Source organism: Drosophila arizonae, chromosome 5 (assembly GCF_054131065.1).
Source record: "Drosophila arizonae isolate 15081-1271.41 chromosome 5, UAZ_ARI_1.0, whole genome shotgun sequence".
In the NCBI taxonomy this organism is placed as follows: Eukaryota; Metazoa; Arthropoda; class Insecta; order Diptera; family Drosophilidae; genus Drosophila; species Drosophila arizonae.
In genome coordinates this window covers 12,379,381-12,406,479 of record NC_142925.1, presented here as the reverse complement: position 1 = coordinate 12,406,479, position 27,099 = coordinate 12,379,381, and the positions used below count along the sequence as shown (strand labels likewise).

General features: G+C 44.0%; 6 protein-coding genes across 8 annotated transcripts; 3 read left to right on the top strand and 3 right to left on the bottom strand.

Moving 5' to 3' along the window:
- Window positions 1-125: 125 nt before the first annotated feature.
- Mtmr6 (Myotubularin related protein 6) lies at window positions 126-11,286 on the top strand. Of its 3 annotated transcripts, none has more exons than XM_018012661.2 (10): window positions 126-349; window positions 4,177-4,293; window positions 8,052-8,214; window positions 8,278-8,561; window positions 8,629-8,763; window positions 8,826-9,055; window positions 9,131-9,643; window positions 9,702-9,947; window positions 10,007-10,226; window positions 10,289-11,286. In XM_018012661.2, exons 1-10 carry the CDS (start codon window positions 326-328, stop codon window positions 10,424-10,426), a joined length of 2,070 nt encoding a protein of 689 aa, XP_017868150.1. In that variant the 5' UTR covers window positions 126-325; the 3' UTR covers window positions 10,427-11,286. The 3 variants fall into 3 exon arrangements, with proteins under 3 accessions (XP_017868150.1, XP_017868149.1, XP_089327639.1); XM_018012660.2 differs by lacking the exon at window positions 126-349 and adding an exon at window positions 1,649-2,315; XM_089471513.1 differs by lacking the exons at window positions 126-349; window positions 4,177-4,293 and adding an exon at window positions 5,248-5,285.
- Window positions 11,248-13,765, bottom strand: eIF2Bdelta (eukaryotic translation initiation factor 2B subunit delta). Its single transcript, XM_089471514.1, has 5 exons — window positions 13,647-13,765; window positions 13,524-13,552; window positions 12,754-13,380; window positions 12,073-12,675; window positions 11,248-12,011 (listed from the first exon to the last, which is right to left on the bottom strand). Exons 2-5 carry the CDS (start codon window positions 13,542-13,544, stop codon window positions 11,328-11,330), a joined length of 1,935 nt encoding a protein of 644 aa, XP_089327640.1. The 5' UTR covers window positions 13,545-13,552; window positions 13,647-13,765; the 3' UTR covers window positions 11,248-11,327.
- Window positions 13,766-13,845: 80 nt separating this feature from the next.
- Window positions 13,846-14,505, bottom strand: roh (reduction of Rh1). The gene is made up of 3 exons (XM_018012665.2): window positions 14,365-14,505; window positions 14,096-14,292; window positions 13,846-14,031 (listed from the first exon to the last, which is right to left on the bottom strand). The coding sequence occupies exons 2-3, from the start codon at window positions 14,274-14,276 to the stop codon at window positions 13,964-13,966; spliced, it is 249 nt and encodes an 82-aa protein (XP_017868154.1). The 5' UTR covers window positions 14,277-14,292; window positions 14,365-14,505; the 3' UTR covers window positions 13,846-13,963.
- A 62-nt stretch (window positions 14,506-14,567) lies between these two features.
- On the top strand, window positions 14,568-19,676 carry Ice1 (interactor of little elongation complex ELL subunit 1). The gene is made up of 2 exons (XM_018012492.2): window positions 14,568-16,216; window positions 16,276-19,676. The coding sequence occupies exons 1-2, from the start codon at window positions 14,923-14,925 to the stop codon at window positions 19,536-19,538; spliced, it is 4,557 nt and encodes a 1,518-aa protein (XP_017867981.1). The 5' UTR covers window positions 14,568-14,922; the 3' UTR covers window positions 19,539-19,676.
- On the bottom strand, window positions 19,622-25,748 carry Golgin245 (golgin subfamily A member Golgin-245). Its single transcript, XM_018012493.2, has 9 exons — window positions 25,609-25,748; window positions 25,200-25,518; window positions 24,819-24,912; window positions 24,575-24,747; window positions 24,305-24,508; window positions 20,517-24,233; window positions 20,385-20,456; window positions 20,207-20,323; window positions 19,622-20,136 (listed from the first exon to the last, which is right to left on the bottom strand). Exons 2-9 carry the CDS (start codon window positions 25,281-25,283, stop codon window positions 20,119-20,121), a joined length of 4,479 nt encoding a protein of 1,492 aa, XP_017867982.2. The 5' UTR covers window positions 25,284-25,518; window positions 25,609-25,748; the 3' UTR covers window positions 19,622-20,118.
- Window positions 25,749-25,774: 26 nt separating this feature from the next.
- On the top strand, window positions 25,775-27,031 carry Eglp1 (Entomoglyceroporin 1). The gene is made up of 2 exons (XM_018012500.2): window positions 25,775-26,455; window positions 26,514-27,031. Exons 1-2 carry the CDS (start codon window positions 25,919-25,921, stop codon window positions 26,721-26,723), a joined length of 747 nt encoding a protein of 248 aa, XP_017867989.1. The 5' UTR covers window positions 25,775-25,918; the 3' UTR covers window positions 26,724-27,031.
- Window positions 27,032-27,099: the final 68 nt, after the last annotated feature.

Sequence of the window (27,099 nt, the reverse complement as noted above, 5' to 3'; positions counted from 1 at the left end):
CAGCTGCATATTCAAAATAACTACCCTGCAATCGAGGTGGCAGCACCACAGTGAAAACCTATCGTTGAGCTTCTGCACATAGGGTGCAGCCTTAGCGATAGTATTGTATCGAAAATTAATGTATCGATAGCATATCAACAATCCCAATTTATAACTATTATAAACTGCAATATGTTTCAGTAAAAAATGTTAAATAAAAATTAAATACAACGTGAGTAATTGATTAAATTCGCCGTGCAAGCAGAAACACGGGCCGTGAAGAATCCGTGCAGTGCTCAAGGCAGCCAGTTCATAGTGAAACGAACAAGAGAAAAAAACGTAAACAATGGACGATATCAAGCTGGCAAAGGTATGTAAATATATATTTTAGTTTAATCAGTGCGGATAAGTGTTCAGCATGCTGATATGTGTGAAGTAAGCCATTTATCAGTCGCACCTGTCCTGGCGCCAGCTGTGAGCTGAGTCATGCAATTGGAAACTTTTATGTTTAATTCAAAATCGATGGTCAGGTAGAAACTGTTCCTCCTGTTCTCTCTCTGAAATAGAAACAGCAGCAGCAGTGGCAACAACACACGTCTGTTTGACCCGGCAAGGGCCAACCCTTGCGTCGCCCCCCCGTAAGGGTGGGGCCAAGGACGAGACAGCCTTGTTGCCCATGGCTTGGCATGCCGCCCCCACCTGTTCACAACATATGCATATAAACATAGCTGTAAATCATGCGCATAAGCGCGAACCATATAAACGTGAACAAAAATTCAGACTACATCCAATTTACTTTTACATTTCCAACTTTGTTCTACGGCATCTGTGCGATCTTTTACACTAGCGCAAATAATTACCTTCATTAGTAACGCAAATATATTAGTATATATGTATGTGTTTATAAATATACGTTTATGTACATACATATATAGAAATTGAATGTGAAAATACAAAGCTTATTACAGTTTACAAAGTCTTTGCTACTGGTGAACTACCTGCCTCAACGCCCTCTTTATTAAAGAGTTGAATTCTTGATCAATGCGCTAAATTAAAGATATTATATAAACTCGTTAAAATTTCATTTAATTTGCTAAATGTAAACAATTTGCATAGTCAACATTTTTTATTTTTGTTGCAGTTTCTGCTATATATTTAAAATTTAAATTCAGAAGTGTAAAAAGAATATTTAAAGTTCAATAGGAAATCAATTAATTAAATAGATTTTTTTGCGATAACTCATTAAGCTTGGTTATCAGATTGTTAGTCAACATAGTTACTGAAGGTAAACTAACAGAAAAATATAAGTATTAATGACTGACTATGAAATACTCTATAGACAACCTCACAAACCTATAGACAAATTCATAATCGAACTAAATCTTGTTATCATATAATAGAGACTTGTACATTTATGCTTATATACTAAAATATATTTATTATAGAAATATTGTTTTTTTATTTAGAATCAATATATATTTTGCTATATTATCCGCCTTTAATTGTCTTACACCCTGCATACTCGCTCCTATTTCCTCAACGCAGGGTATTTGAATGGTACCTTTTCATTTGCTATCGCTCGGTGCTACGAGAGAAAATTTCCCAGTCGCAAGAATTTCCCCAAAACAGAAATGTACCAGTGGGCGCTCGTAGCATGCTTTTAAGCGCGCGCCTTTCACAGTCGTCGCAGAGTTAGCATCGGGAGCGGTCGTCCGTCTGTCCGAACGCCGCGCAGTGCTACACTCTCTACAAAGTTGATAACACAAGCATAACACACACACATACACATAGAGACACATTGATGGGGCAACAGTGGCAGTGGCAGTGGCAGCAATAACAAAGTGGCACACATACAGTATATACATAAATAAATATGTAGGGTTGTGTGCTAAGAAAAAAAATAATAGCAATAATAATAAGAAAAGTGAAAGTAGTGGAAGGGACAATCCGCCTCCCTGGTGATTCACGTGATTTGATTTAAGGGGCAAGCAGAAGCTGCTGGCGTTGCTTTTGAAGTTGATTTAAAATCAATAAACATTTACCCAAAGCAAACACTGAGTATCTCTGCCTCAGAGTGTATATAATTTGGCACAGTGACAATGGATTTTACGAGATTCATGAATAAGTTTAATGAAATCGAACGACAATTGTCGCCAACGTCGGCGCTGCGCCTCAGCTTCGATAATATATCACCGGAGACCGAGGAGCCGCCCGATGGCAAGCGTCTGTGGGGCGTTCCAGTGCCGCCATTTGTCTCCGATAAGGTCGTCTCCTGGATCGAGGAGGAGTTCAACGAGGCGCCCGTCTACTACAACGGCAACAGCGTGCTGAAAAAGGTGACCCGACCCAGTTCCCCGTGTTTCATTAGGCAAATGTATGCAAGCGAAAGTAATCAAGCGATATTCGGCTAATTTTTCTCAACATTTTCGCATTCGCATTTCCTTTGTAACAATCGCCACCGGCTGCTCTCCTGCCGGAATATGCAAATTACTATGCATAGAGCCGGAGAGTTCTCCCTTGCTCGCCAAGCGCTTGCCGACAGGCACGCACATGCATATTTTATGTAGGTCGACTATCCGAGCGACCATCCATCGATGCTCTCATTCATTCCCAACATGCCACTGCGCCATGGCGTTCCTTTCATTCTTAGAATGCAGGAAATAGTTGCCTGAGCTGCAACACCCCGAGACTTTGTTCTCAACTTGGCCAATTAAATAATTGTGGCTTCTTGTACACTGATATGGCTTTCATTACAGCAAAATTACTAGCTGGTATTTCAGTAAAAACTATGCTGGGCAAAACAATTTAATGAGAGATTACGTGAATATACGGATTATGGAATAGAATAGTAGAAAGTTGCCTATATACAGATTATGGAATGGAATAGCCATATCACATGATCCATTGATTGCATTTGAGAACTTGTCTATTAAACTCAATATTTGTTTCGTGAGAAAGATTATTAACATATTTAAAACAACATTTTCTTCCTCTGTTTATTCTGTTAAATATATTCTAGTCTCTTTTTTTTAAGTCTTGAGGCTTAGAAAACTTAAAGATCTTCATTAAAAGTCTTCCTAGTATTCTCAATAAATAAGAGTCTTACTAAAGTGTAAATAGAACTTAATTATGCACAATATGAAATGCAATTAAAACGACAATTAAATGATCTATCTATGTACAAATGTTATTTTCCCAGCTGAGACAGCTGCACTGTCACCTTGCCCTTGCCCTTGTTCTTGTCATTCAATTCAGTCAATAGCTGTTGATTCGTATGCATTACTAATGACGTCATTGGGGTATACTAGTAAATGGATTAATGTAATAAACGCCCTTGCCTTTGCCTTCCGTTTGTACTCTGGCAATGTCTATTCTCTTAAACGTAATCAATCTACAGAGTGGAAGCAGTTGTTGCGAATGCAATATATTCACCCTATCTCTCTCTCTCTCTATCTATCTCTCTGACTCTTTTATGCACTGGGGAAATTCATTTGATGTCACATACGTCTTCGTTATTCAATTTGTTTCATCTTATTTACAATTCGAATTGCGGTTACATTGCATTTGTCACATATTCAAGGAAATTCAGCTTAGACAAATGGGAATTTCCCTTTGATCCTAAGAGGGTTACCATAGCTTTTGATAATAACGTATTTGCTTTACTTTGAAGATCTGGCAACGTTGTCTTGATAATGTAACTCAATTATAATAAAAACTTGATTTAAAGTTGTAGAAAGTACAAAAAAATTTGTTATAAACTTATACTAAAATCTAAACAGCATCTAAGCAGAAATTAAATCATTTTATATTATGAATAATTAAAACTTATTTTATGAAAATATTTCATTTTCTATTAAACAACTCTTTTTTCAAATAAATTTTTCAAGGACCAACTTTTGCACTTGACTGTCGGACAGTAAAATAATTTGCAACCATTTTGATGTTGTTTACTCAGTTTTCGGGCTTCCGTTTGGCTGTTTGTGTGTGTGTGTGTATGTGGGTGGGTGTGTGGTGTTTGGTGTAGTTTTGTGGGTGGTTGCACTGCAACTTGTGTGTGGCTGACGTCAGCGAGTGAGGCAAAGAGCATTGCATATAGTATATGGCAAATAATAAATATAAAATTCTTTTTATAGTGCTTCGAGTTGCGAGTTGTATTGAATATATTTAATGCGTCTCTTTACTTTATCTTTTTTACAGGTGGAAAATGTGCGCATGATTGATCGCTACAATACGAAAAATCCCACAGTTGGCACTTTATATCTGACGGCCACCCATTTGATATTCGTGGAGCCTGACAGCAACAAGGAGACATGGGTAAGCCTCCGCAGTCGCCCCTATGACATCATCAATTATTTTATGGGCCAAACGGTTCGAGTGCTCCTTCAGCTTCTCGCACTCTCACTCTCACTCCCTCCGTCTCACTCCCTCTTAGCTGAGTGGGTGCTTGCCAAGTTCAAGCAAAAACAGGGTATAAAAAGTTTGTGCAATTTCTTTTTCCAACATTTTCTGGGTTCATTTATTTTTTTTTTCTTTTTGGGCAACTGTCGGCACGGCATATAGAGTGTGTGTGCGTGTGTGTATATGCGCTGTCCTCCACTAACCGCAAAAGTATGTTACGGAAATATAGTAGACCGCAGAGGCATGCCACGTTATTTTTACAATGTTTGTAGCCTGCCGCAAACATGTTGCTCTGCCACATAAATTGTTGCATTATGAATTTATTTCAAATATTCAAAATGACAACAATATTATATCTAATACTCTGCCGGCCCTGAAGCACTTTCAATTATGATTTATTTATGAGCGACGAAAAAACATTTTAGTCCACTTGGTCATGTGAATTATTTGCATTTTTTTGCGAATTAGGTAATGTTAATATAATTAGAAATTATTATTATTTCATGATTTAAAGATTAAATTTATGTGCAATACTTGAAATTTGATAATGATATATCAAATATATTAATTCATTCTTCATTAGAACTCAGAGACGAAGAGAATCTATTCTTAATATGATTGTCGGCCCATCCAACTTGTTGTCTCTCCTACTCTCTGTATGCTTGGGCATCGAACATCAGCTTAAGACAATGCCTTGTCAATGTGTGCGTGCAGCGAATAGCATAGACTACTCCAATTCCTTACTCTCTGTTCGATGGCTGAGTAAACTCTCACTGAGGCAGGGGCTCAAGCTTAGACTTTCATTTTGAGCGGGTCTCTATATATAGAGCGGGCCTGCTGCAGCGCTCCTTCAGTAGTAAATCTTATCAGCTGGTGATCAGACGACAGTGCTCCTCTTCTTCTGTTGTGTGCGTGTTATATATCATAATAAATTTAATTCAACTTTAGTAAGCTAAGTTGCATAGAGTTTGCCAAATATAAAAGAGAGATCAATAAAAAGAGCACCCTGTATATATACAAGAATTATTAAAATTTCTACACACAACTTTGTTAACTCTTAGCTATATATAACTTTATTACAGCGTCTGTGAGCTCACGCCAATTTGTTAGCCTTTTAACCTTTCATAAACAATTTACAAGAGCAAAACTTTTTAAGGAAAACCACAAACTCAACTCGGCACTCTAGAAAAATTTCTCTTTAGCTCTAGCGAAAAGCGTTTAATATTTATATGCTTTAATTTGAAGATAAAAGCAGGCAATGCTAAGCACAGGCAGCGGACCGCCCACAGCCCCGCCCACAGCCCCAGCGAACGTGTGTAAATTCTGCACTTGGCGTTTATATTTCTGACCTCGCTCGTTAAACATTTTGTGCAGCAGGTGAAACTCGTCAGCTCAAAGCGACTGCGGCGCCAGGCATTCGTCATAGAGTACCTGGAGTGCTGCTACTTGCATGCAGGCACATATGCAGGTATATATATATACATATATATATGCCTAGCTGACAACTGGCATGGCCCGCACTTCCGGCCACTTGGCTGCAAAGTTTCTTTTCTTAGCAGCCGCCTCAAGGCTGCTAAGCCACAGAGCGCACACAAAAGTTGTGCATATTAAAGTTTGGCCTGGTCTTTAAGCCTCCTCTTGTCTCTCTGTCTTCAATTTAATTAAAACGCGCTCGCTTTGTGCTGGCCAGCAGAACTAGCCGCAAATGCACAGCGACACAATGGGGCTCGTGCGCGGATTGCGTATACGCCCCATTGCATAAATACAAATTAAAATGCCATGTCGACGTGCCCGCTGTGCCCGCTGAGTCTCATTGTGTATGTGTGTGTGTGTGGGCGTTACATTATATTATTCAGCAACACAAAACATGCATTCAAAGTCCCTGGCGAAATCCAACAAAAGTGAAACATTCGCTAATGTAAGAGAAACATTGGCAAAGCAAACACAAATATGCCAGCACAATCTGCCAATATGCCAGAAATGCTGCTGGTCCGGACCGACTGGCAGACTGACAGACTGACAGACGGACAGACTGAATGAATGAATGGCAAGCGCAAACAAATTGCTGCTAAGCGGCTGCAATTCAATTTTCATTCATACACAATTCTCTGTCCCAGGCACAAAGGACACAGCAGAAGCATCGGAACTCGTGACAGCAAAGAAAAACAGCAAAAAAGAAAGGATTTTTCTTGTATTGGAATACATAAGCAGCGATAGATTAAATTAGAAATGCTAATCGTCTGGGAGATAACAGATTTGGGTATTTAGTAAAGGCCTTAGGCTTAAGGATGGAGCCAAACTGCAGGTTGGGTTGGGGTAGCTTTGGACTATATCTTAATAATAGTGAAAGGAATAAATTGTAATCAGAATGAAGACGAATTTGCAATTTATTATAAGTAAAATTAGTAGAAATATTGATAATGATTATATAAGAATTGCTAGTGAAAGATGCATTTGCACAAAACTGCCTGTGGCAATACCTTTTTGAAGCATATTTGTTTTTATAGCTTTACTCTATTCCAGTCTTTACTGTGACTTCACTTTTAACAAAATTTGTTATCTATTTATTGATTAAAATAATTATAGTAATACCTAACTTGGGCAGATTATATAAGCTTCAATGCCATTTGTGTTCTAGCTCTAAGTCTGTGGAATAAATATTTTAATATAACTCGGGATTCTCTTGTACATCTAGAATTTGGGAAGTAATTTATGAAGAATATTTTTGTAGACCTCTCAATTTATTTTCACATATTAGTAATTTAAGTCTCTATTTTCAAAAAATCATTATATTTTCAGCAAAGGCTGTATACAAAACTCGATTTATCATGTCTCCCAATAGGTGTAGATAATAGACCCATTAGTAGATATCTGATATTCTATAAAGAAACACTAATTATTCGATTGTGTTATATGTGCTTCATTTTTTAAAATAAATATACTATATGCTAATGTTATATGTGTTATACTATCATTATATTTATTATACAATTAGCCCTGCAATTTCAAGTAACTCGCATTACTAAAGACTTGGATCGTCAACAGCTCGACAGCTCCTGACCTTGGTGATTCGCAGCTTGCGATTATTCATTTAGTTTTGATGTGAATGGTTCGCCGCTGCATTCAACTCTTTTGCATTTGACGCCTGGTGGCTGCTGTTTAAGTTGGCTTTTCTTCTATTTTCCATTTTCGCGCTGGTTGTGCATTCGGGCAGGGCGCTTTTAATTGCTACACCGTAATTATATCAATTATGCACTTTGCAGTGGCGCGACAAGTGGTCGCTCGCTCCTCCGCTCGCTTCTTCACTCGCTGGAGAGCCGAGAAATGAGCATATTAACGTCACTTTGCCTCCCTCTCTCCATGCTGTTAATTAAAAGTTAGGGCACTCGTGTGCAGAGCCAGTTGCCAATTATGAGTCGTGTAGGCTTTAACTATCGATTTTGCTTTGCTGTCATAAGGCGGGTGGGCGCCAGGCACCACCCACTTAGCCACCAGGGACCACTTTGTAAAAGCTAAAGTGCCTGACCTGCGGGCATTGCAAAGGCCATTAACTGTGGTCACGCAAAGGGCCGCTTCAAGTTGACTGATTATGAGTTGAGATTGTCTGTGCTGCTGCTGAGTGTGCGCTATATATTAATACTAGTGTCTATGTTAACGACTCGCCCTCATTTCAGATTCTGCACATGCACATTGCCAGCATTGAGAAGCTGCCGCTCAGCACCACCGGCTCCCCGCTGCTGATACGCTGCAAGACGTTTTTGTCTGTGACATTTGTCATACCCAAGGACTCCGAGTGCCATGACGTTTACACATCGCTAATCAAACTCTTTCAGCCGGGTAGGTGGCAGCACTCCAATCCATTTAGTTTTATGTCTCATCTAATCTGTTTCGGCCTCTTAGTCTCCATCAACAAGCTGTACTGCTTCAATTATCAGCCGGCCAAGGATGACTTTCCCAAGAACGTCGGCTGGGACTTCTTCAAGTTGGAGGCAGAGTTCAAGCACATGCTGGTGCCCAACGAGAACTGGACCCTGTGCTCCATGAACGAGAAGTACGAGCTATGCGACACGTATCCGCGTCAGATCTATGTGCCCAAAGAGGCCACCACGTTGATGCTGATAAGCAGCTCGCGCTTTCGCTCCAAGGGTCGCCTGCCCGCTCTGACCTACTTGCACAACAACAAGGTAGCGCCCCAAAAACACAACATACATAAGTAATCTATATAATATCGATGTCTAATACATTCAACAGGCGTCCATATGCCGCTGCAGCCAGCCGTTGTCGGGCTTCAGTGCGCGCTGTCTCGAGGACGAGCAAATGCTGGAGGCCATTCGCAAAACCAATCCCAATAACGATTATATGTTTGTTGTGGATACGCGACCGCGCGTAAGTGCAAATGCAAAACAATATGTAAATAGGCAACGGCACTCAGCCTGCTTTGCTTACAGATCAATGCCATGGCCAATCGTGCCGCCGGCAAGGGCTACGAGAACGAGGCATTTTACGAGAACATCAAGTTCCATTTCCTCGGCATTGAGAACATTCACGTGCAGCGCGCCAGCCTGCAGAAGGTGCTGGAGGCCTGCGAACAGAAGTCACCCACGATGAGCGCATTTCTGAATGCCCTCGAGTCATCCGGCTGGCTGAAACACATTCGCTCCATATTGGACACGTCGAGGTAGAGTAAACATCAGCCTGTGCCCTAAGGCAGTTTGGCATTTAAGGATTAAGATTAATGTAATTCGTTTCTTAGCTTCATTGCCAATGCCGTCGACAAGGGCATCTCTGTGGTGGTGCACTGCTCTGATGGTTGGGATCGCACCGCTCAAGTTTGCTCGCTGGCCCAGCTAATGCTGAATCCTTATTATCGCACAATCAAGGGCTTTCAGGCCCTCATCGAGAAGGACTGGCTGGCGTTTGGGCACAAGTTTAGCGAGCGCTGCGGCCACATTCAGACAGATGCGCGCGAGGTGTCGCCCATATTCACACAATTCCTGGACTGTACCTGGCAGCTAATGTCCCAGCGGAGCGAGTCGTTTGAGTTCAATGAGCGTTTTCTGTTGATACTGCACGATCATGTGCACTCGTGCCAGTTCGGCACCTTTGTGGGCAACTGTGAGAAGGATCGATTGGACCTGAAGCTGGCCGAGCGCACTTTCTCGCTGTGGGGCTACATGTCGAACCACCTGAACGAGTATATAAATCCGCTGTACAAACCCAACGTGGACGAATCGATCAAAGCCAATCTGGCGCCGCAATGCATCAAGTAAGTCCACAGTCGATCAAACTTAGATTTTTCTCTCTCTAATTTGCATACTTTATAGATTCTGGCGTGGCATGTACAGCCGCTTTGAGAGTGGCATACATCCGCGCGAGCCTCTGGGTGATTTGCTGCTGGACAGCAAGGAGCACTGTAACTCGCTGGAGGATCACGTGCAGCACCTGACGAAGCGCATTGCCAGCTTCAAGAACTACATTTCCAAGTCGGCCAAGAAGCTGCAGGATGCCACCACCACAACCACCACCAAAGTTACCAAGGAGCCGACCCCCAATGAGATCAATGACAACAAGTAGCCCAAACACATTGAATGCAAAATATACAGAAATCGTTAACCATCCATATTTTCAGATATAATTACGACAAGAAGCTAAGCGAATTGTCTGCTGCCGACGATGATCATCCCCTGAAGGCGAGCAACATGTCATTTGCGAATCTGTCGTTAAATGCCGAACAAACGAGCCCGCAAGCTTTGAGCGAGGAAATCTCGTCGGTGGCGCTGGACTGGAAATCCATGCGAAATGTAACCACCTGCTCCTGCTCCACACCCTTTGATCAATTCAGCAAAAAGGTTAGCTATTTAGTCAGCCACATGACAGCTCATCCAATTCATGTGCCTTGCCTCTCTTCCAGACACATTGCTGGCGTTGCGGGGAGATCTTCTGCGAGCGCTGCATCGATAAGAATGTGGCGTTGCCTGGACACGACAGTGGCAAGCCGGTGCCCGTATGTCGTGGCTGCTTCCGACAGATGCAAAAGCAGAGTCCTTAAGCCCAATTCTAGCATAATCCTAGTTGTAAATTGTTGAGCATGTGACGCGGAGTGAATGTGGCAAGCGTGCGAGAGTGAGCCGAATTTGTTTCGGTTGTGTTTTGTGGCATTAAATACATATACACGGATTAACATACCGGTACATATATATATATATTGAGATACATATATTATTATATTATATTTATTGTTGCATTTGTAGTTGTAGCTAACCTTCGAGTTATAGCGTGCAAAATCAACCAATAAGCATTCAAGCTAGGCAAAGCTTCCAGTCGTGCGCATACATATACCATTGAACTTCGCCTAGTCGGGCACAAATCTACTTTATGTTGTTGTTGTTTTTGTTTTCAATAATCTATTTTTCTAGATGTTCAGGCCTATTCCAAAAATCACTGTCGTTTATAATTGAATTCCAAAATATAATTCGTATTTTAAATTATGCTGTTCATCAGGGCCTTAGCTGGCGTTTAATGGTCTATATTTCTTAGGACATAAACTTTTAACTTAATATTACAGAATCTCTGTTCAGGCAGCATTCCATGTGTAAACTTATATTTTCTTAAATTGGTTGAGCTTTCCATGACAAAGGAGTTTATGTGAAACTTGAATCGAACCTCTTGCCTCAACATATATCTCACACAAACAAGACAGTACAATTGCTTACATATTATTGCATACCTAGGTATGTGTATACTTAGATACCGTTAGCATACAATTGCATGGATACAGTTCAATTTAAAAAGATAACTATCGTAATGTCTACTGCTAGCTGTCGGGCAATTAAGCTGCTTTTCAAGCCGTAAATGTACTATGCAAAAATGTTTGATCAAAATATAATAAAATGATTATTTATTCAACAATTGTCCATGATCCGCATTTAAGTTTATCTAGGCGAAACATCTCAATAGCCAATATCGGGCTTGATGCGCAGAATGACGGGCACGCTGGTGCAAGGCAGGATGGCCACCTCGGTGACAACGGCGCTGACCAGCTCGGGTGGCGTTATATCGTAGCTCAGGTTGAGTGGCGTTAATCGGCTCTTCGATTGCCAGTTGTTGAGGGAGCACTTTTCATCCATCACCAGCAGATTGGGATCGCACAACTCATTGTAGACAATGGCATCAGTCTGGAAACGTTCACTGAACTTATGCGTCTCACAGCACACGAGCACAGGCACGTTGTGGGAGTTGGCAACGAGCGCCACTTGGGCTGTGCCCGTTCTGGCCATCACATATCCATTGGCTAATAGCGCATGCGCTCCCAGCATCACTTTGGTGGCCTCCGGCATTACGTAACTGATGGCGTTGATGAGCACATAGGTGCACGGTATACCGCATGCGTGCAGCCGGCGCAGCATCTCCTGTCCTTCGCAGAAAGGCCGTGAATCGACGACAATTACTCGGAACGTCACCTTGCGCCGCTTGGCCTCCTCGCAGATGAACTGAATGAGGGATGAGCAGGCAAAGGTGAGCAGAACATCGCCGTCTGTGATCTTCTCTTGCATAGAACTGCTAATAGCTTGCGCTGCCTTGCCAATCTGATTCTCTATATAGGTGTCTATAAAGTGCCCGAGAAGCTCCTTTAACTGAAACAATAGAATCATTTATTAATCGGTGTCTCCAATCACTCACTGCTCAGCTGCTTACCTCCGTTTCGGGCGTGTCTGTTGGCAGCTGCGTCAACTGATTCTTGAACTGCTTGTAGGCATTGTACACCGACACGGCCAGCGGTCGGCATTTGTTCAGATGATCCACATGATGCTTGACTGCCACGTCAAGACTGCGTCCGAACTCCTTCTTGGCGGGCGTCTCAAAGTCCTGCACCACCTGCCGCAGTGCATGCAGAAATGCAATGCAGCGCGCATTGGATCCAACAATTGTCCGCTGAGCATATTGCACACCCAGGCGAGCCATGCTCGGATGTACGTTGGGATCGTTAATAAATAAGCTGGCGTCTTTGTCAGCGCTAACCAAATGATTGAACAGCTTCACTTTGCACTCTCGATCCGCCTTGACTGTCCCACCCTTTGATGGCGACTTGGCAGGTGATTCTTCCTTGTCGTCTTTGTCATGTTTGTGTTCCTTGTGGGTCGTGGCAGGCACATTTGGCGTCGCCTTAACGCTGTTCCCTGCTGCTGACTTAACAGCTCCAGGCGTCGCAGTTGTCTTTTTCGCTTGTCCCTGCGCCTTGGCAGCTCGTTGCGCCTCCTGAATGGCTCGACGCTCCGCCTTAGTAAGCGCTGGCTTTTTCTGCAGAGGAGGATGAAATGAGTTAGTAATGATTTCCTAAAACGAGCTTAAATACTCTGAAAACTAATTTTCACCCACCTTTTCATGATCCGCTGCTGCAGATGCACCTGTAGCTGTTGCAGCTGCGGCTGGGGCAGATTCATTCTTGGTCGCAACTTGCAGGTTATTTAATTGCTTCGCTGCGGCATCCACGTTATTGGACTTGGCGGATTTAGCAGCTTGTTTGGCAGCTTTTTTCGCCTCGCGCTCTGCTTTGATTTGCTCACGCGTTTTTTCACTAGCTGGAGCAGTTGGGTTAAAAGAATCTGTGGAGTTCTGTGAAGATGATTGAGATGCAGTTTTTGGGTCAGCGACATTTGTAGAGCGTAGCGGCAGCTGGCTTTGCTCTTTCGTTGTTGTTGTCGTCGTGGTCGTCAGCTTCTGAGTGATCGTCGTTTGCTCAACTTCGGTTATAATTGTCGTGGCTGGCGTGATGGATTTCTGTTTCTTCGCCAGTTTCGCTTGCTTTTTGGCCTCACGTTCGGCCATCACCTGCTCGCGCGTTTTATCTGCTGATGCATTCTGCTGTGGATTACTACTCGATTTTTGCATTGTGCTATCCTGTTCTGACTTATCCTCGATATCTTCCAGACGGTTTCGTTTATTTCTTGGACGATTGCGTTGCCGTTGCTTCTTCTGCTTTGTAACTGCAGAGGTCGATGAGCCCTATTGAATGAAGATAAGCAATATAATAGGCACGACTATATAGAAAATTTACTAATAGCTTTCCAATCTAACTACGAATGCCAAATAAAATAAGTTGTAATACATTTCCACTAGTTTAATAGTTAATGAGGCTACATATGTACCTGTTCGCTTTTTATAACCATTTTGCTGGCTTGAAAATATAGAAATTTGCGTAGCTTAGAGGTATGGAAACCTAATCATAATATAATATTGGGACTATGCTTTTGTGACCCATTTTTATTTACCTTAAAAACAATTTTGTTATAAAACCGCTTTACAATATTTGCTCACGATGGCAATTTTTAGCAGCTGGCTGAAAATGTTGCCAAATTACGCAAAAAAGAGTACTGGCAACGCTGTCGCATTCACTGTGAATGTCAACAACACGCTGACGTGAATGGTTTTCAGCCGAATCTTATTTTATCAATGAATGTAAAACCAAAATACGTTTTAAATCATTTATTCACCAATCAATATTCAAGTTATGCCACCTGAAGCGGCTTCGAAATGTAGATGCAACTTTAAACAACTAATTCAATGGCAGCACACTGAGCTTAGCAAGTTAATGGTGCTCGGCAGCCTCCTTAGCCTTGCTCGCAGCCCATGCCTTCTTGTTCTCGGGCGAGTTGGCTGCACAAAAAATAAACATTAGTATGTATGCAATAAGAAGTAGATCCTTATAATGGATTCTTACCCAATCGGCTGATCTTGTAGAACACAGGCACGCAAGCGATTGCGGCAATGAAGTAGTAGCGCCAGATCCATTGATTCTTAATGTAATGCTTGATTGGGAATTGGGCAATTTTAGCCGAGAAAGTGTATGGATATCTCATCGGACGTCCAGCAGGTTTCGGAGCTGCAGCTTTGTCGGACATGGTTGCGATTTGTTTACTGTGCGTTTAATTAATTTTAAAAAGATTAAAAAATTATGTAATTTTCGTTGCGAATGCCGCAGTTACGTACCTGTGCAAAACTCAGAGAATACCACAATATTTCAATGTGGTTCTGCAGCCCTGGTCAACTGTGAAGTTGGTTGCGACTCTTGGGACTGTCAACTCTCAGTATTTTAAATATATATACAATAAAAAATTTATGAAAAAGAAAGTGCTTGTAGTATGCTTACAATATTGAATGAATGAATATAACAAAATCAATTGATTGTGTTTTTATCCTGTTAATCGACCTCGACTACTTGGTTTTTATATTTTTGTTTATTAATTATCTTCAGTTTTAAAATGTTCTTCTACGGTCACACTGTTTGTCATGTCCAGTGTCAATAATAACACGCCGGCAGTGAAACGCGGTGGTTTTATTTTAAGTTATTTCTTCTTTTATTTAATGTCTGCCGGTAGTAATTTGATTGAAATGCATGTTTTTGGTATTGAAATACCTAACATTATTGCGGTTGCATGCAAAACAGCACGCGGCTAGGCTCGAATCGTAAACGTTTACCGCTCGCGGCAAACACGTGAAACCAAACATAATAAAATTACAAGAAAAGAAGGAGAAAAGAAAAACAGAATGTCTAATGATTTTAGTTTAGATGACTTTGGTTTTCTGCTAAGTCCACCAATTGAGCGATCGCCAAATGAAATGGTGTCCACAAACGGGAAGTTGTCTAAAAAGCGCCTGCTAATCGGCGACCTCATTGCCGACAACGATGAGCTAGTGCGCCGTGTGAAGGAGCTTGAGGGACAGGAGCAGCAGCTGTGCAGCATAAAGCGTACCGCCAGCGAGGTAACAGAGTTGTATAAGCAAGAGAAGCAACAACGCATCGAACTCGAGCGCCGAGCACTTGAAGAAAGCGAGCGTTGCTCTGATCTGGAGAAACAGTTGGACGTACTAAAGCTAGACTGTGAACAGCTGCAGGCGGAAGCGAAGCTTAAGTGTCTGCCAGTTGACGGTAAAGATATGGTCATTCTTTTTATGCAACTAGCGCTGCGCATTCAAGGGGATCCCTGTTCAGGCGGCCTAACGCGGGCCGAGCATAATATGCTGCGCAAGCTAAAAGATTATTGCAAGTCGGCAGATATTTCTGTACCTCTTTCGAAGAGCCCAACGAAGAAACGAGCAAAAAGCATAACTGCAACGAAAGGAACTTCGACAGAACCATTTGTCGCACATGCCTCTGCGCCCACCAAGCCTATGATGTGCTCGATTGCCGTACAGAGCGAGAGATTTGTGACCACACGAGATCAGGGCATACAGCATAAGAATACCACAACAACGCGCGGTACGACGACTGCCGCGCTCATCAAAACACGCACTGTGGGCACCTGCTTTCCACAGCCGGAACCCCCTCTTGACGCTTATCAAATATTGGAGAAGATACTAACGTGGAACATTATGCCGATGAGCCCTCTCCCTGATGAGCCATTTGTACCCGAAGAGCTGCCACTGATTAATGTGGGCACTAATACGGACATATGCGATGTCCATCGAGAGATTGACTACTTGCCCGTGCTGCCAGCTCAATTGAAACGTTCGGATTCCCGGCCGCCATCACGAACCATGCACGACAGCGTCAAGGATGAGCTGACGACGCCCATCGATGCAGCGACACCAGATAGCTACAGTCACACCATGGCAAAGAAGCTGTTCAACTTTTTGCCGCACAGTCAACGTGTTCTCGACAAGATGCCACCCCAGGACTTCGAGGAGATCTGGCAAGTCGTGGGCCAAATGCTGCTGGTTGCCCTACAAAGTAGGCCTGCGAACTCCATTAGCCAGGCAGATTTTCGCGAATGGTTTTGCTCGCTGTACGAGAGCCACCAGACTCATAACGATGCACCCAGCATCGACATTAGTAATAAGGGTAAGTCAGTAATGCTTCATTAATTTCCATAAAACAAAAACTCATTATTATCCTTGCAGAACAATATATGGCACCTGTAGATGAAGAATTGCCACCTGATGATCGTAATCGTTCCATAGAAACACCGCCTCCGGAAATGGGCTTGGAACTAACACCGATACGACTGACTCAATTCAAGAAAATGGAGGAACTTAATACCAAGCCAAAGATTACAGAACAAAACTCATGCTCACAGAAATATAAGAGGAAGAAGAAGGAAAAGAAGAAGAATAAGAAGAAGGAGCAATCAAGACCCACATCACCCACAGAAACTGCAGTTAATTTCCTAACCAATTTAAGTGATTTCCACAACTCTAACTGTGATAACTTAGACATTCAGCTGAATGCGGAAGAACGCGAATTGATGCAACTGGCATCTGCAACAGCAAATAATATGCTGCCACCGATCACATCTCCTGTTTTCAAGGACTTTATTCCGATAATGGATGAATCTTTAAATGTGGATAAACCACAGTCAACCAGTCCAGAACCGTTAGACACACATGCAGCTAATGTCGATTTTATGGCCCTGTTTGGCAGTGATTCGGACTCGGCAGATGAAGAAGCGTTTGAAAACGGGAAAGTAGTTGCTAATGAAGTAAATACTGACATTATCTGCTTAAGCTCCAAGAACTCAAACAACACGGAAGAGGAGATACCCAATGATTGCGATGTCCGGCATAAAGATACACCGCCGAAGCCCAATTCGGTCGTCAATAATGGTGATCTTGGTGGCGATAAGACAAATCGGTTGCAGCGCAAGCGGAAGCTAAGTTCGCGTAACTCATCTGATTCTCATTCAGGAACTAGTGAAGATGAGAATTCAGTTACCAACGATGGACATACTTATGCGGAGGATGCAAACAATATACGTAAGCGTGGCTTATCTGAGTCGCGGTCTGAAACTAGTGAAGAGGCGAATTCAGTCACCAGCGACCATTCTCATGAGGACGATACAAACAATTTACGTATAGGCGGCTTATCTGAGTCGCCAACTAAAACTAGTGAAGAGGCGAATTCAGTAACCAGCGATGGTCATCCCCATGCGGATCATACAAACAATACACGTGGGCGTATCTCATCTGAGTCTCAGTCGGACGCTAGAGAAGAGAATGCAGTCACCAGCAATAGACGTAAACGTAGCTCATTTAACTCTCTATCTGAATCTACCGAAGAGACTTCAGTCACCAGCCATGGTCATCCTCATGCGGAGGATACAAAACTTCGTACTAATGAAGCAAAGCAATCTTCACAGGGTGCTGTCACAGTTTCTCCGGTAAAACGCATGCGAAGAGTAAGCAAGCGTATTGCACTCAAGAAAAAGTCGACGATAAATGATAAATCAGTCGATTCCAATCAAAGTGTGGACGATGATACGGATCGTCATGATATGGATGAAAGCAAATTGGCTGTGATTATTCCTACTGAGATCACAAAGCAAGACACAAGCGCAATCAAATGTGAAACAATTGATGAATCAGAAGATTACGATACGGACATCGAGGAAAGAAATTTAATTATCAATGAAGATATTCAGACCGATAACGAACCGATTAATGAGATTTTACCATCAGTATTGATTGATAAGCACATGCCCGAAATGTCTGAAGATTCAAGCAAATCCGATGTGGACACCATGGACCAGAACCCAGTCATCAATTCCGGTCTTCACAGCGATTCCGATCATGATGAAGACACATGTCCTCAAAATAATGTAGATAGCCCGACTGTGATAAGCAATTCATCCGAATCGAATGCTTCTGATCCACTTGTGGATCTGTACCTAACCCCGGAGTATTCCGATGAGGATAAGCAGCAAAATAGAAAGCGCAAACGCAAGCGAAACAGCAGCATGAATGAATCATTCGAATCACGGTGCACCGCGAAGCGTCTCACGCGCTTGCAAGCCAAGCAGCTTCAGCTGGATGCGGATAATCAAGAGTCGAGCAATGGAACAGCAGTGCAAGAAAGCTGCCTATACGAGAGCTCGCCTATGTCGCCCGCTCCGTCGGATAGCTGTGAAACGAATGGCAGCGAGCCCATAGAAATTCCACTGGAGTTACCTGGGCGCCAAAATAACCTGGGTGCGCCAAAGGCGCTGCTGTGCTACATGATCAACGCGTACAAGGCTGATATCAAGAAGCACAAGAATCACAAGCCAAGAAAGAGGCTGGATAAGCTGACTTCTCAGATAATCGAATATCTTAAGCAATCAGATGAGTTGGAACTGACGCCTACTGAATTTATAGGAATAGACGAGCAAAATGTAATCAATGTCTTAATAGCGGCATATGTTGCAGCAAACGAAGCAGGTGCAAACGATATGGTTGTCCTGCAACGTGTGCTGACGCTGGTTAAGCAATTCGAGTGTGAGAATAGCTCGTTTATAGGGCACTTCATGAAGGCGTTGGAGCAGCGTTTGTTCAACCCGAAGGATCGACTCTCCGACCCAGTGGCATTCATGTGTGTCAAGCTCTTTTTACAATTGATTAGACTGCAGGCAATGCAAGCCGATCCTGAGAACTATGAGAATCCAGCGCGCCTGTTCCTAGCCAAAATACTCTACCACTACAGCACACAGATGCCGCAATTGGTGTTGGAGGTGCTCACTCATTATCCCACAGTGCTGCCGCATCGCGAGGAGCGATCATATGATCACAGTGATCCATTGATCACGGTCATAAAGCATCTGCTCATGTGCTATTCGTACGATGTCAGCGATCAGCATGGAGCCGAGCGTGCGCTGATCTCCAAGCTGCGGTACGAATATCACTTCCAGCCCTTTGAGCCTACGAAGCAGAAGGTGATCGAGAACCTGATGGGGAAAATTAAAGCGGGCCGCACATATCAGCTGAGCTATGCCTTTGCCCTCTTCTGCAGACGAAGCATCCAGCTGAACGTGACCAACGTACTATCGCAACAGCTAATCCCGCTGGTCAACAACTACTGTGATTTGTGCGTACAAAATGAGGAGTACGATGCGCGCATGGAAAGCCTGGTGCAGTGCACATCGATGATTATCAAGCAGCTGCGGTTGGCCGGTAATGTGGATCTCACTGGCTACTTAGCGCTCTTCAAACGGATCCTCGTGGCGGTGCCGCGGCCTGGCATCCAGGAGGCGGCCGTTCAGGCCATACTACGCTTGCAGAGATTCGGCTACGAATTCGTTGTGGATGCCCTCCAGAGCTTCAAGCCCAACTATCCGCTGTCACCGATGACACGCGCAATGCTGCGCACCTTCGTCGAGCGCCGGCAGCAGTACCTGCTAGCAAAAAAGGCATGATTCAACGTAAATAGCTTTGAGTTTCGAGTTGGTAATTTGTATCAATTTTAACTATTTATTTGTATGTATGTATATAGTAAATATATATATATATATATGTATATTTTGAATTAAACTAAATGCCAACTGCAATTGATATTTATACAATTTTTCACTTAGAACTAAAATGAATTTGAATTGGAAAGGAATACACATTAAATGTTGTAAATGATTGCACGTTAAATCAGAGAAGCGTGGAGTGTGTGTGGGTGTGTGCAGGAGTGTTATGTCAATCGAGCAACATAAGGATTAGCATAATTTTAAATTTACAATAGAGTGTTTGTTTCGATCGGAGTTTCGTAACTGTACAACAAGCAGAGGGGGATGATACACACAATACATAGGTAAGTATTAATTATTAACTACGCCGGCTCCAAGTCGAAAAGCCTTTAAGCAGCAGTTAGAGCAACAACTTGTGACTAAGTTGTGGTAAGGTACTTGTGAACTTGGGCTAAACGTTCAGCTTGAGTTTGTAGTCTAAAAGCGTTCCATTGCAAGGCTGCCACCAGTCGCTGCTGCCGTAGGTTGCCAACAACTCTTGCTAGATCAGTTTGTTAAGCTGCGAATAAAATCAATTCATATATTATTAATTGATCTTTCTCTAATATCATTAAATGCATCAAACATACTAATGAGCGTCGCTGATGCTCCTTCTCCAGGGCAACCTGTGCCTGCTGTGGCGAAAATTTCAGCACTGCCGATATGACTTTTACCAGAGTCTCGTTATTCGTATTGCCGGTTAAATACTGCAAATATATATAGATAGTTGCATTACAATGCTACATTTGCATATTATACGATTCTTACCTGGAACATGATGTTGCGCAGATACTCGAACTCCGTGTTAGCTGGCACGCTATCGCTGTGCTGCATGGATACCTGTAAGACAACAAAATTCAGATATTGGGAAAATTTATCCTTAGTTCAATCTATTATTACCAAGGTTTCATCCAATTGACGCGACAATTTGGCGTTTTGCAGCTTCAGACGCTCATTGGATTGCTCCAGTATGAGAAAGTTTTCGCACTTTTGCTCGAGGAACAGATTCCGATTGGTCACGTCCTGCACCTCGCTCATGATCTCTTTCAGCTTTGCCTCCAGCTGTGCCTTCTCATCGATGGCAGCCGCCTGCTGCACACTCTTGGGTGCCAGGCTGGCCAGCAGCTGCTGGGCCTGAATGCCGGCGCGCAGCTTTTCCAGTTCCATGATGCGTTCAGTCATTTCCTCATTGTTGGCCTGTAGCTCTTCGATTTCCTGCTGGAGATTCGTCTGCTCTCCATTGGTTTTGTGCTTCAGATCCTCCAGCTCGCGCTGCAATTGTTCGTTGAGGCTGCGCAGATTCTCAGAATCATTTGGCAGTGCGGCTGGTGCCTGCTCCTGTTCACTCTTTAACTTGTTCAGTTGCTCTTCGAGACTGAGGCAACGCTCCTGTGCCTTGGACAGCTCCGTCTGGCGTTCCTGCAGCTGTTGTTGTGCATGCAACAGTTCCTTTTGCACCGTATCATTCTGTTCGCTTACGAACTTGGCGTGCTCAGTCTGGCGCGTCAGCTCTAGAGTCTGCTCCTCCAGTGACGACTTCAGTTGCACTGCCTCCGCTCTGGCAGCGGCGACCTCTGAGTCCTTCTCGGCCAGCTGGCTGGCATGCTGTTCCACCTGCTCCTGCAGCACGTACAACTCACACTGCAGCGACTTTAGTTTCTCGCCGCTGTCGCCGTGAGAAGCCAGTGCCGTAGCGAGTTCCTTCTCCAGCTGTTTGGTGTGCTTGTTTAGGTATTCGTTCTCAATTTCAAGTTGCTCGAAATCCGATTTCAGAAGCGTCGAGCTCTTCAACGTCTCGATTTCCTTCTGGAGCGTCTCGTTCGCTTCGAGCAAGCGATGAACATCCGCATTGGCGGCACTCCAGCGCGCCTCCAACGTTTCCAATTGTGTTGCATGAGCTACGCTAGTGGCTTGAGCCTTTTCTAGCATCGCCTGCTCTCGCTCCTTGGACGACTCCAGTTGCTCGCGTAAATTGTGAATGGTTTCCTGCAGTGTCACCAGCTGCTCTTTGCTGCCCTCCAGCTCCGAGCAACGCTCTGTCTGCTCTTCCAGCTGCTGCTTGAGTTCACGTTGCCGTTCACGCACCTCTGAAAGCTGCTGCTGCGCCTGCTCCAAGTCCAGCTGCAAAGTGCTCCGCTGCGATTCCAGAGCGGACTTTGTCTGTTGCAAGCTGTTGAGTTCATCTTTCGCTAGAAGATTTTCCTTTTCGTACGCATCACATTTGTCCTGCAGCGTGCGGTGATCGTGCTCCATAATCTCCTGGGCATTTTGCAGCTTCGAGTGCTCGTCGAGCACCTGTTGCAGCTTGGTCTGCAGCCTGGTGAGCTCCTCCTGCTGCTTCTGCAAGTGATTGTTCTGCTCCTGCAGCAGACAGTTGTGCTCGGCCAACTTGCTGTTCTCGCGCTCAATCTCCACGAGCCGGGCCGTCGACTGCTCACCCTTGGCATTGTGCTCCAGTTGCTGCTGCTGCAAGTCCTCAATGTGTGCCTCCAGCTGTTGTTTTTCGCTCTGCAGCTGTGTCTGCGCACTTTGCACTTCCTGCAGGTGCGTTTGCATCGTTGTGATCTCCTCGAGTATTACATTGACGCGCTCCTGCAGCTCCTGCTTCTCTCTGCGCAGCTCCTCAACGCCGGCCAACTCTGCCTTGAGCTGCTCCAGGCTGGCTGTCTGCTCGCTGTGCTTTGCCTGCAGCTGCTCGTGTTGTTTTTTCAGCTTGTTCAGTTTGTTGCCGCTCGCCTTGAGCTCTTTGTCTTTGGCCAGAGTGCTGGATTGGGCTTTGCTCAGCTCTTCATTGAGTGCTTCGATCTGCAGCCTCAACGACGCTATCGCCTCCGATTCGCTGTTGCTGCTGCTGGCGTATTGTTCGCTCAGCACCTGCAGCTCTCGTTGCAATTTGCGCGTTTGCTCTTCGGCAGCGGATTTCTCCACACTTAAGGCGGCTACCGTTTCCCGTTCCACTTCGAGACTCTTTTCGGTCTCCAGCGCACGCTGCTCTTGCTCCACCAGCCGCACTCTGGCGTCCTCCAGCTGGCTCTGCACCTCTGTTAACGTCAGTTCGTTTTGCTGGTTGCGCTGCACTATTTCGTTTAACTGCTTGTTATGCAAACACAAATCTTGCAAACTCTGATCGCTCTCCAGCTTCAGCCTGCGGAGTTCCTCTTCCAGTTCAGCCACTTGCTGTGCCTTCTCCGCATTCTCGTTTCTCAGTGTGTTTAGTTGTTCCTCCAGTGCCGACGCCTTGGCATCTGCATCTTGTTTGGCATTCTGCAGCTGTTCCTTCAGGTCTCCCGCTTCGGTCACATGAGACTTGGACAACTCCAGTTCACTTTCTAGTTTTTCCAGCTTCTCCTGCAATCGTCGTAGTTCATTTTGATTGTGCTCCAGTTGAGACTGCAGTTGCTTTTGCTGCTCAGCGCTTTGTTGCTCCTTTTCCGTGTGCTCTACTCTCAGTTTGCTCAATTCCTGCTCCGCTATTTGTAGCTGGGCATCCGCTTCCTGTTTGGCATTTTGCAACTGCATTAATTGCTCTTTCACATCGCCGGCTTGAGTGTTCCGGCTGTTGGCCAGCTCCAGTTCGATTTCCTGCTGTTTAACCTTTTCATTCAGCTGTTGCACTAGGCCTTCTTTTTGCTCTAGCTCAGATTTGGTTTTTTCCAACTGTGCCGCCACTTGTTGATTCGTTTCTGTGAGTTCCGATTTCAGTGAACTCAATTGTTGTTCGGTTGCAGCAAGTTTTGCTTCTGCCTCCTGTTTGGCATTTTGCAGCACCTTCAGTTGCTCCTTTAAGTCATTTGCCTCGATCTTCCCACTATTTGCCTGATCGAGCTCAGCTTGTTGTTGTTTTAGCTTGTCCTGCAGCTGTTGTACCTCCTTCTCCTTGAGCTCTAACTCGGCTGCCATTTTCTTTTGCTGAGCAGCCAACTGTTGCTCCTTTTCCGCGTGTTCGCCTCTTAGTGTGCTCAGAACATGCTCCGATGCAATTAGCTTAGCCTCTACTTCCTGTTTTGCGCTTTGTAACTTCTTGAGCTGTTCCTTGATATCACTCGACTGTGTTTCCCGGCCATTGGCAATTTCCAACTCAGTCTCCAGTTGCTTTACCGTGTCCTGCAGCTGGCGCACCTGGGTTTCCTTATGCTCCAGCTCTGTGTGTATAGCTTGTTTAGTCTGCGCCAGCAGCAGAACATTTTCCTCTTCCTGTTTGCGCAGCGCAGCAATTGTATTGTTGGCCTCCTCATTATTCTTGGTGAGCTGCTTCAACTGTGCCTCATGCTCCGCCAGCAACTTTTGTAGTTTCGCCAGCTCGTCGTTTAATTCCTGCGCGGGCTGACTGCCATTAGAAGTAGGCGCCGTCACTGGCTTTATTATTGGCTCCTCCAGATCGATCAGCTTATCAGCTGCGTCCGCCTGACCACGTTCCAGTGCGGCTGTAACATTATCCGGATTCTCGCCTAATAGCTTCAATTTGGTCTGGTAGGCTTGCATCTTGCAGCTCATGTCGTCCATTTCAATGCGCAGCGCCTCCTCCAAATGTGCCTTGGCCTGCTGCTCCAGCGTACATTGTTCACGTAGCTCGCTTATGCGACGTAACGCCTTATCCTGCGTCTCCACAAGCACAGCCTGAAATAGAAATGTAATTAGACTCTACGTCGATTTTCTATGCTCTAAATTCAAATGATTCTTTATCATACCCGCGCCTTGCTGCTGTCCCGCTCCAGTTCCTTGTACTTTTTGGCCAAGTCCGTGTACCGGCAGCGATATTTGTGATAACGATCAAGCGACTTCTTGTATGCATCGTACAGCTGATCCTTGGTGATAACATCCAGACGTGCTGTCGAGGCGGAGTCATCGAACTCGCTGCTAGTCTCATCCAAATCGGACTGCAAGTGGTACGTCTGTTTTTTGAGAGCAACATTAGTTCGAGGTCAAATGAGTCGAGCATGCGACGCCCACGCACTTACCGCTGGCGCATCATATGTGGGCAAACGGAACGACACATCGCTGGCCATGGACGAGTTGGAGAGCTTCCGAGTGCGCGGTATTGCGCCGCTGCCCATGCCATTCAGTGACTGTGTCGATGCACGGCCACCGCGCGGCAGCTTCTGTATGCGATAGGGAGAGTTTTGAGGCGTGTCTATACATTTGGCAAAAAGAAACCAATATCTTTATAGAGCTGATAAGAAAATGAATCGTTAACAATTTTACCCTCTTCCGTGATGCTGAAGAAGTTCTCATTAGTACCGGTATCGGTATTTTCTGAGCTTGGTGTTGTTGTGCTGGACGATGAGCTCACGGCGGCCTACAATAAAGCAAACCGATAAAATTCCCTTGCATGTGTGTGTGTGTGTGTCATGCGGCGTGATTGTGTTGTGTATGGGTGTGTGCTAGGGGGGTTGGGTGTGCACCCAGCTGCCAGTTTCATTCAAATGGGTCAAATTAAATAGAACTATCCAATTGCATTGACTGTTTTGGACGCATCACCTCCCCATTAGGACAAACACACACACACACTAGTAAACACACACACACATAAACAGTTTGCTTGTGTGCGTATGTTTTCATTAATTTGCATTTTTTCTATCTTGCCTGGGCTGCATTTGCAAATTGTTGGAATTTGGACGGCGACGCTTTCACCTCCTCGATGAGTTTATTTTTCAGATTGGCAAACATTGTGTGGCACCTGCTGCACTTGTTATTTACTGCGTTGACTACTTAATTTAGGCACAATTGAATTTATATAAAAAAACATCTAATATAAATAAATACGTGTCTGCAGTTCTTGCTCCAATTGCCACTCTGTTATAGCTAGCGCGATGTGGCAACACTCGTAATAGTGTGACCATATATCAGATACTGCTACATTTGGTATTTTGTTGGCACAATTTGGTCCGCTTGAAATTAACGGCTGTAATGGTCGCAAAAACACGAGAGAATTTGAATTTCCCGTTTTAACTGATTTTAATTGCGAATTTAAACAGTAAATATACAAACTCACCTTTTCATTTAGGCAATGCACGAAAAAAATTAAGCTGTGTTTACTATTCACTAAGGTGCATATAAAATATTCTATCATCTTCTAAGACAGGAGGCAGAAAATTTGAATTGTGAATATTCTGTAAAACACAAAACGATCAGAATTCTGTCAGATACCCAACATAGTCATAAATGTATACATCCAAGCATACGCATAGACATCATACAGCATACACAATAGTTGTTTTGAAAAGAAATATTTTTCGACTTAAGCAGTACACATATACATATAGATTTCTATAAAACATTAATTCCTGCCGGTACTAAATTGTATGTTGCATAGGTCGAAAATGTTAGTCAATAGTTTTGTATTTACGCGCGCATTCAGCGAGTTCAGCGCAACGGCTTTGTTTATGATTATTAGCTGTATGGGCGGTGCTACGAACGACCAGGATGGCGCCGGATCTTTAATCTCCAGCATGATCTACGGACTGGCCACTGTTGTGGTAATGCATATCTTTGGATTTATATCGGGTGCACATGCCAATCCGTGCGTGACAATCGCTTGCTGTCTACTCGGCCACATCGGGTCCAGCATGATGTTCACCTACATTTTCTGCCAGTTGGCCGGAGCAGCTTTTGGATACTTTCTGCTATTGCAAATGCTATCGCAAGGTTTGACCATTGGCGTTTGTATTGTAGAGCCATTGGATAGTCTGTCCAATGTACAAATCGTGGCCATTGAGGCCTTCCTCACGTCGGTACTGATACTCGCCTGGAGCGCACTGTGGGATGTACGTAGCGGACGCTTCCTCGACTCGGTCACCCTACGTATGGGCTGCCTGGTTACCCTATGCAATTTGGCAGGCGTAAGTCTCTTTCGACTTTTCGCTCTCATCTCTGTTCTCTTAATGTATTAATTTGTAGGGCAAGCTCACTGGTGCCTCTATGAATCCAGCCAAAGTGCTCATTCCACAACTTTTCAACGGAGATCCGGAGAGTATATTGCTCCAGCTGGGCGGACAAATGTTAGCTGCCTTCGTTGTGCCTCAAATTTGGCATTATGCCTACACACCATGCTATAGACCCCTACTCATTGAAAATGCCGAAATAAGGAATAGGTATCTCCAACCATAAGCTTTTTTTTTTTTTTTTTGATACTTGACGAAATAAATACATATGTATATTAAATATGTATGTGCACATCTCTACAAAATTGTACTCAATGATCCACCGGCTGCCATTGAAGCAATTAGCTGTTGCCCCGCCAGGCCATGGCATGTGGCATATGAGTGCAGCTTTAGTGCCTACGAATGTCTAAGATAAATTTAAAATGTGAGATAAATTTAAATTTCTTTAATTGCGCTTATCTACGTAGCTATCACATTTGCTAATACAACTAATTTAAAATAATTTATTGCCTAACGGCACAGAAGCCATTGTAACATGCTGCCAACAAGATAAGATTCGATAAAAATTATATGGGGTTCCATCTGAAATAGCAGCAGAGTTT

Bases quoted from the DNA above. Each gene is read 5' to 3' on its own strand.
- Ice1 (XM_018012492.2), top strand. From the start codon at position 14,923: ATGTCTAATGATTTTAGTTTAGATGACTTTGGTTTTCTGCTAAGTCCA. The intron at 16,217-16,275 runs GTAAGTCAGTAA...TTATCCTTGCAG, and splicing joins CATCGACATTAGTAATAAGG to AACAATATATGGCACCTGTA.
- eIF2Bdelta (XM_089471514.1), bottom strand. From the start codon at position 13,544: ATGGTTATAAAAAGCGAACAG. The intron at 12,676-12,753 runs GTGGGTGAAAAT...CCTCCTCTGCAG, and splicing joins CAGCAGCGGATCATGAAAAG to AAAAAGCCAGCGCTTACTAA. The intron at 12,012-12,072 runs GTAAGCAGCTGA...CTATTGTTTCAG, and splicing joins CAGACACGCCCGAAACGGAG to TTAAAGGAGCTTCTCGGGCA.
- Eglp1 (XM_018012500.2), top strand. From the start codon at position 25,919: ATGTTGCATAGGTCGAAAATGTTAGTCAATAGTTTTGTATTTACGCGC. The intron at 26,456-26,513 runs GTAAGTCTCTTT...ATTAATTTGTAG, and splicing joins CCCTATGCAATTTGGCAGGC to GGCAAGCTCACTGGTGCCTC.
- Mtmr6 (XM_018012660.2), top strand. From the start codon at position 2,079: ATGGATTTTACGAGATTCATGAATAAGTTTAATGAAATCGAACGACAA. The intron at 9,056-9,130 runs GTAGAGTAAACA...TTCGTTTCTTAG, and splicing joins TCCATATTGGACACGTCGAG to CTTCATTGCCAATGCCGTCG. The intron at 9,644-9,701 runs GTAAGTCCACAG...CATACTTTATAG, and splicing joins CTGGCGCCGCAATGCATCAA to ATTCTGGCGTGGCATGTACA.
- roh (XM_018012665.2), bottom strand. From the start codon at position 14,276: ATGTCCGACAAAGCTGCAGCTCCGAAACCTGCTGGACGTCCGATGAGA. The intron at 14,032-14,095 runs GTAAGAATCCAT...TTTTTTGTGCAG, and splicing joins CTACAAGATCAGCCGATTGG to CCAACTCGCCCGAGAACAAG.
- Golgin245 (XM_018012493.2), bottom strand. From the start codon at position 25,283: ATGTTTGCCAATCTGAAAAATAAACTCATCGAGGAGGTGAAAGCGTCG. The intron at 24,748-24,818 runs GTAAAATTGTTA...CCAAATGTATAG, and splicing joins CTTCAGCATCACGGAAGAGG to ACACGCCTCAAAACTCTCCC. The intron at 20,457-20,516 runs GTAATAATAGAT...GTTGTCTTACAG, and splicing joins GTCAATTGGATGAAACCTTG to GTATCCATGCAGCACAGCGA.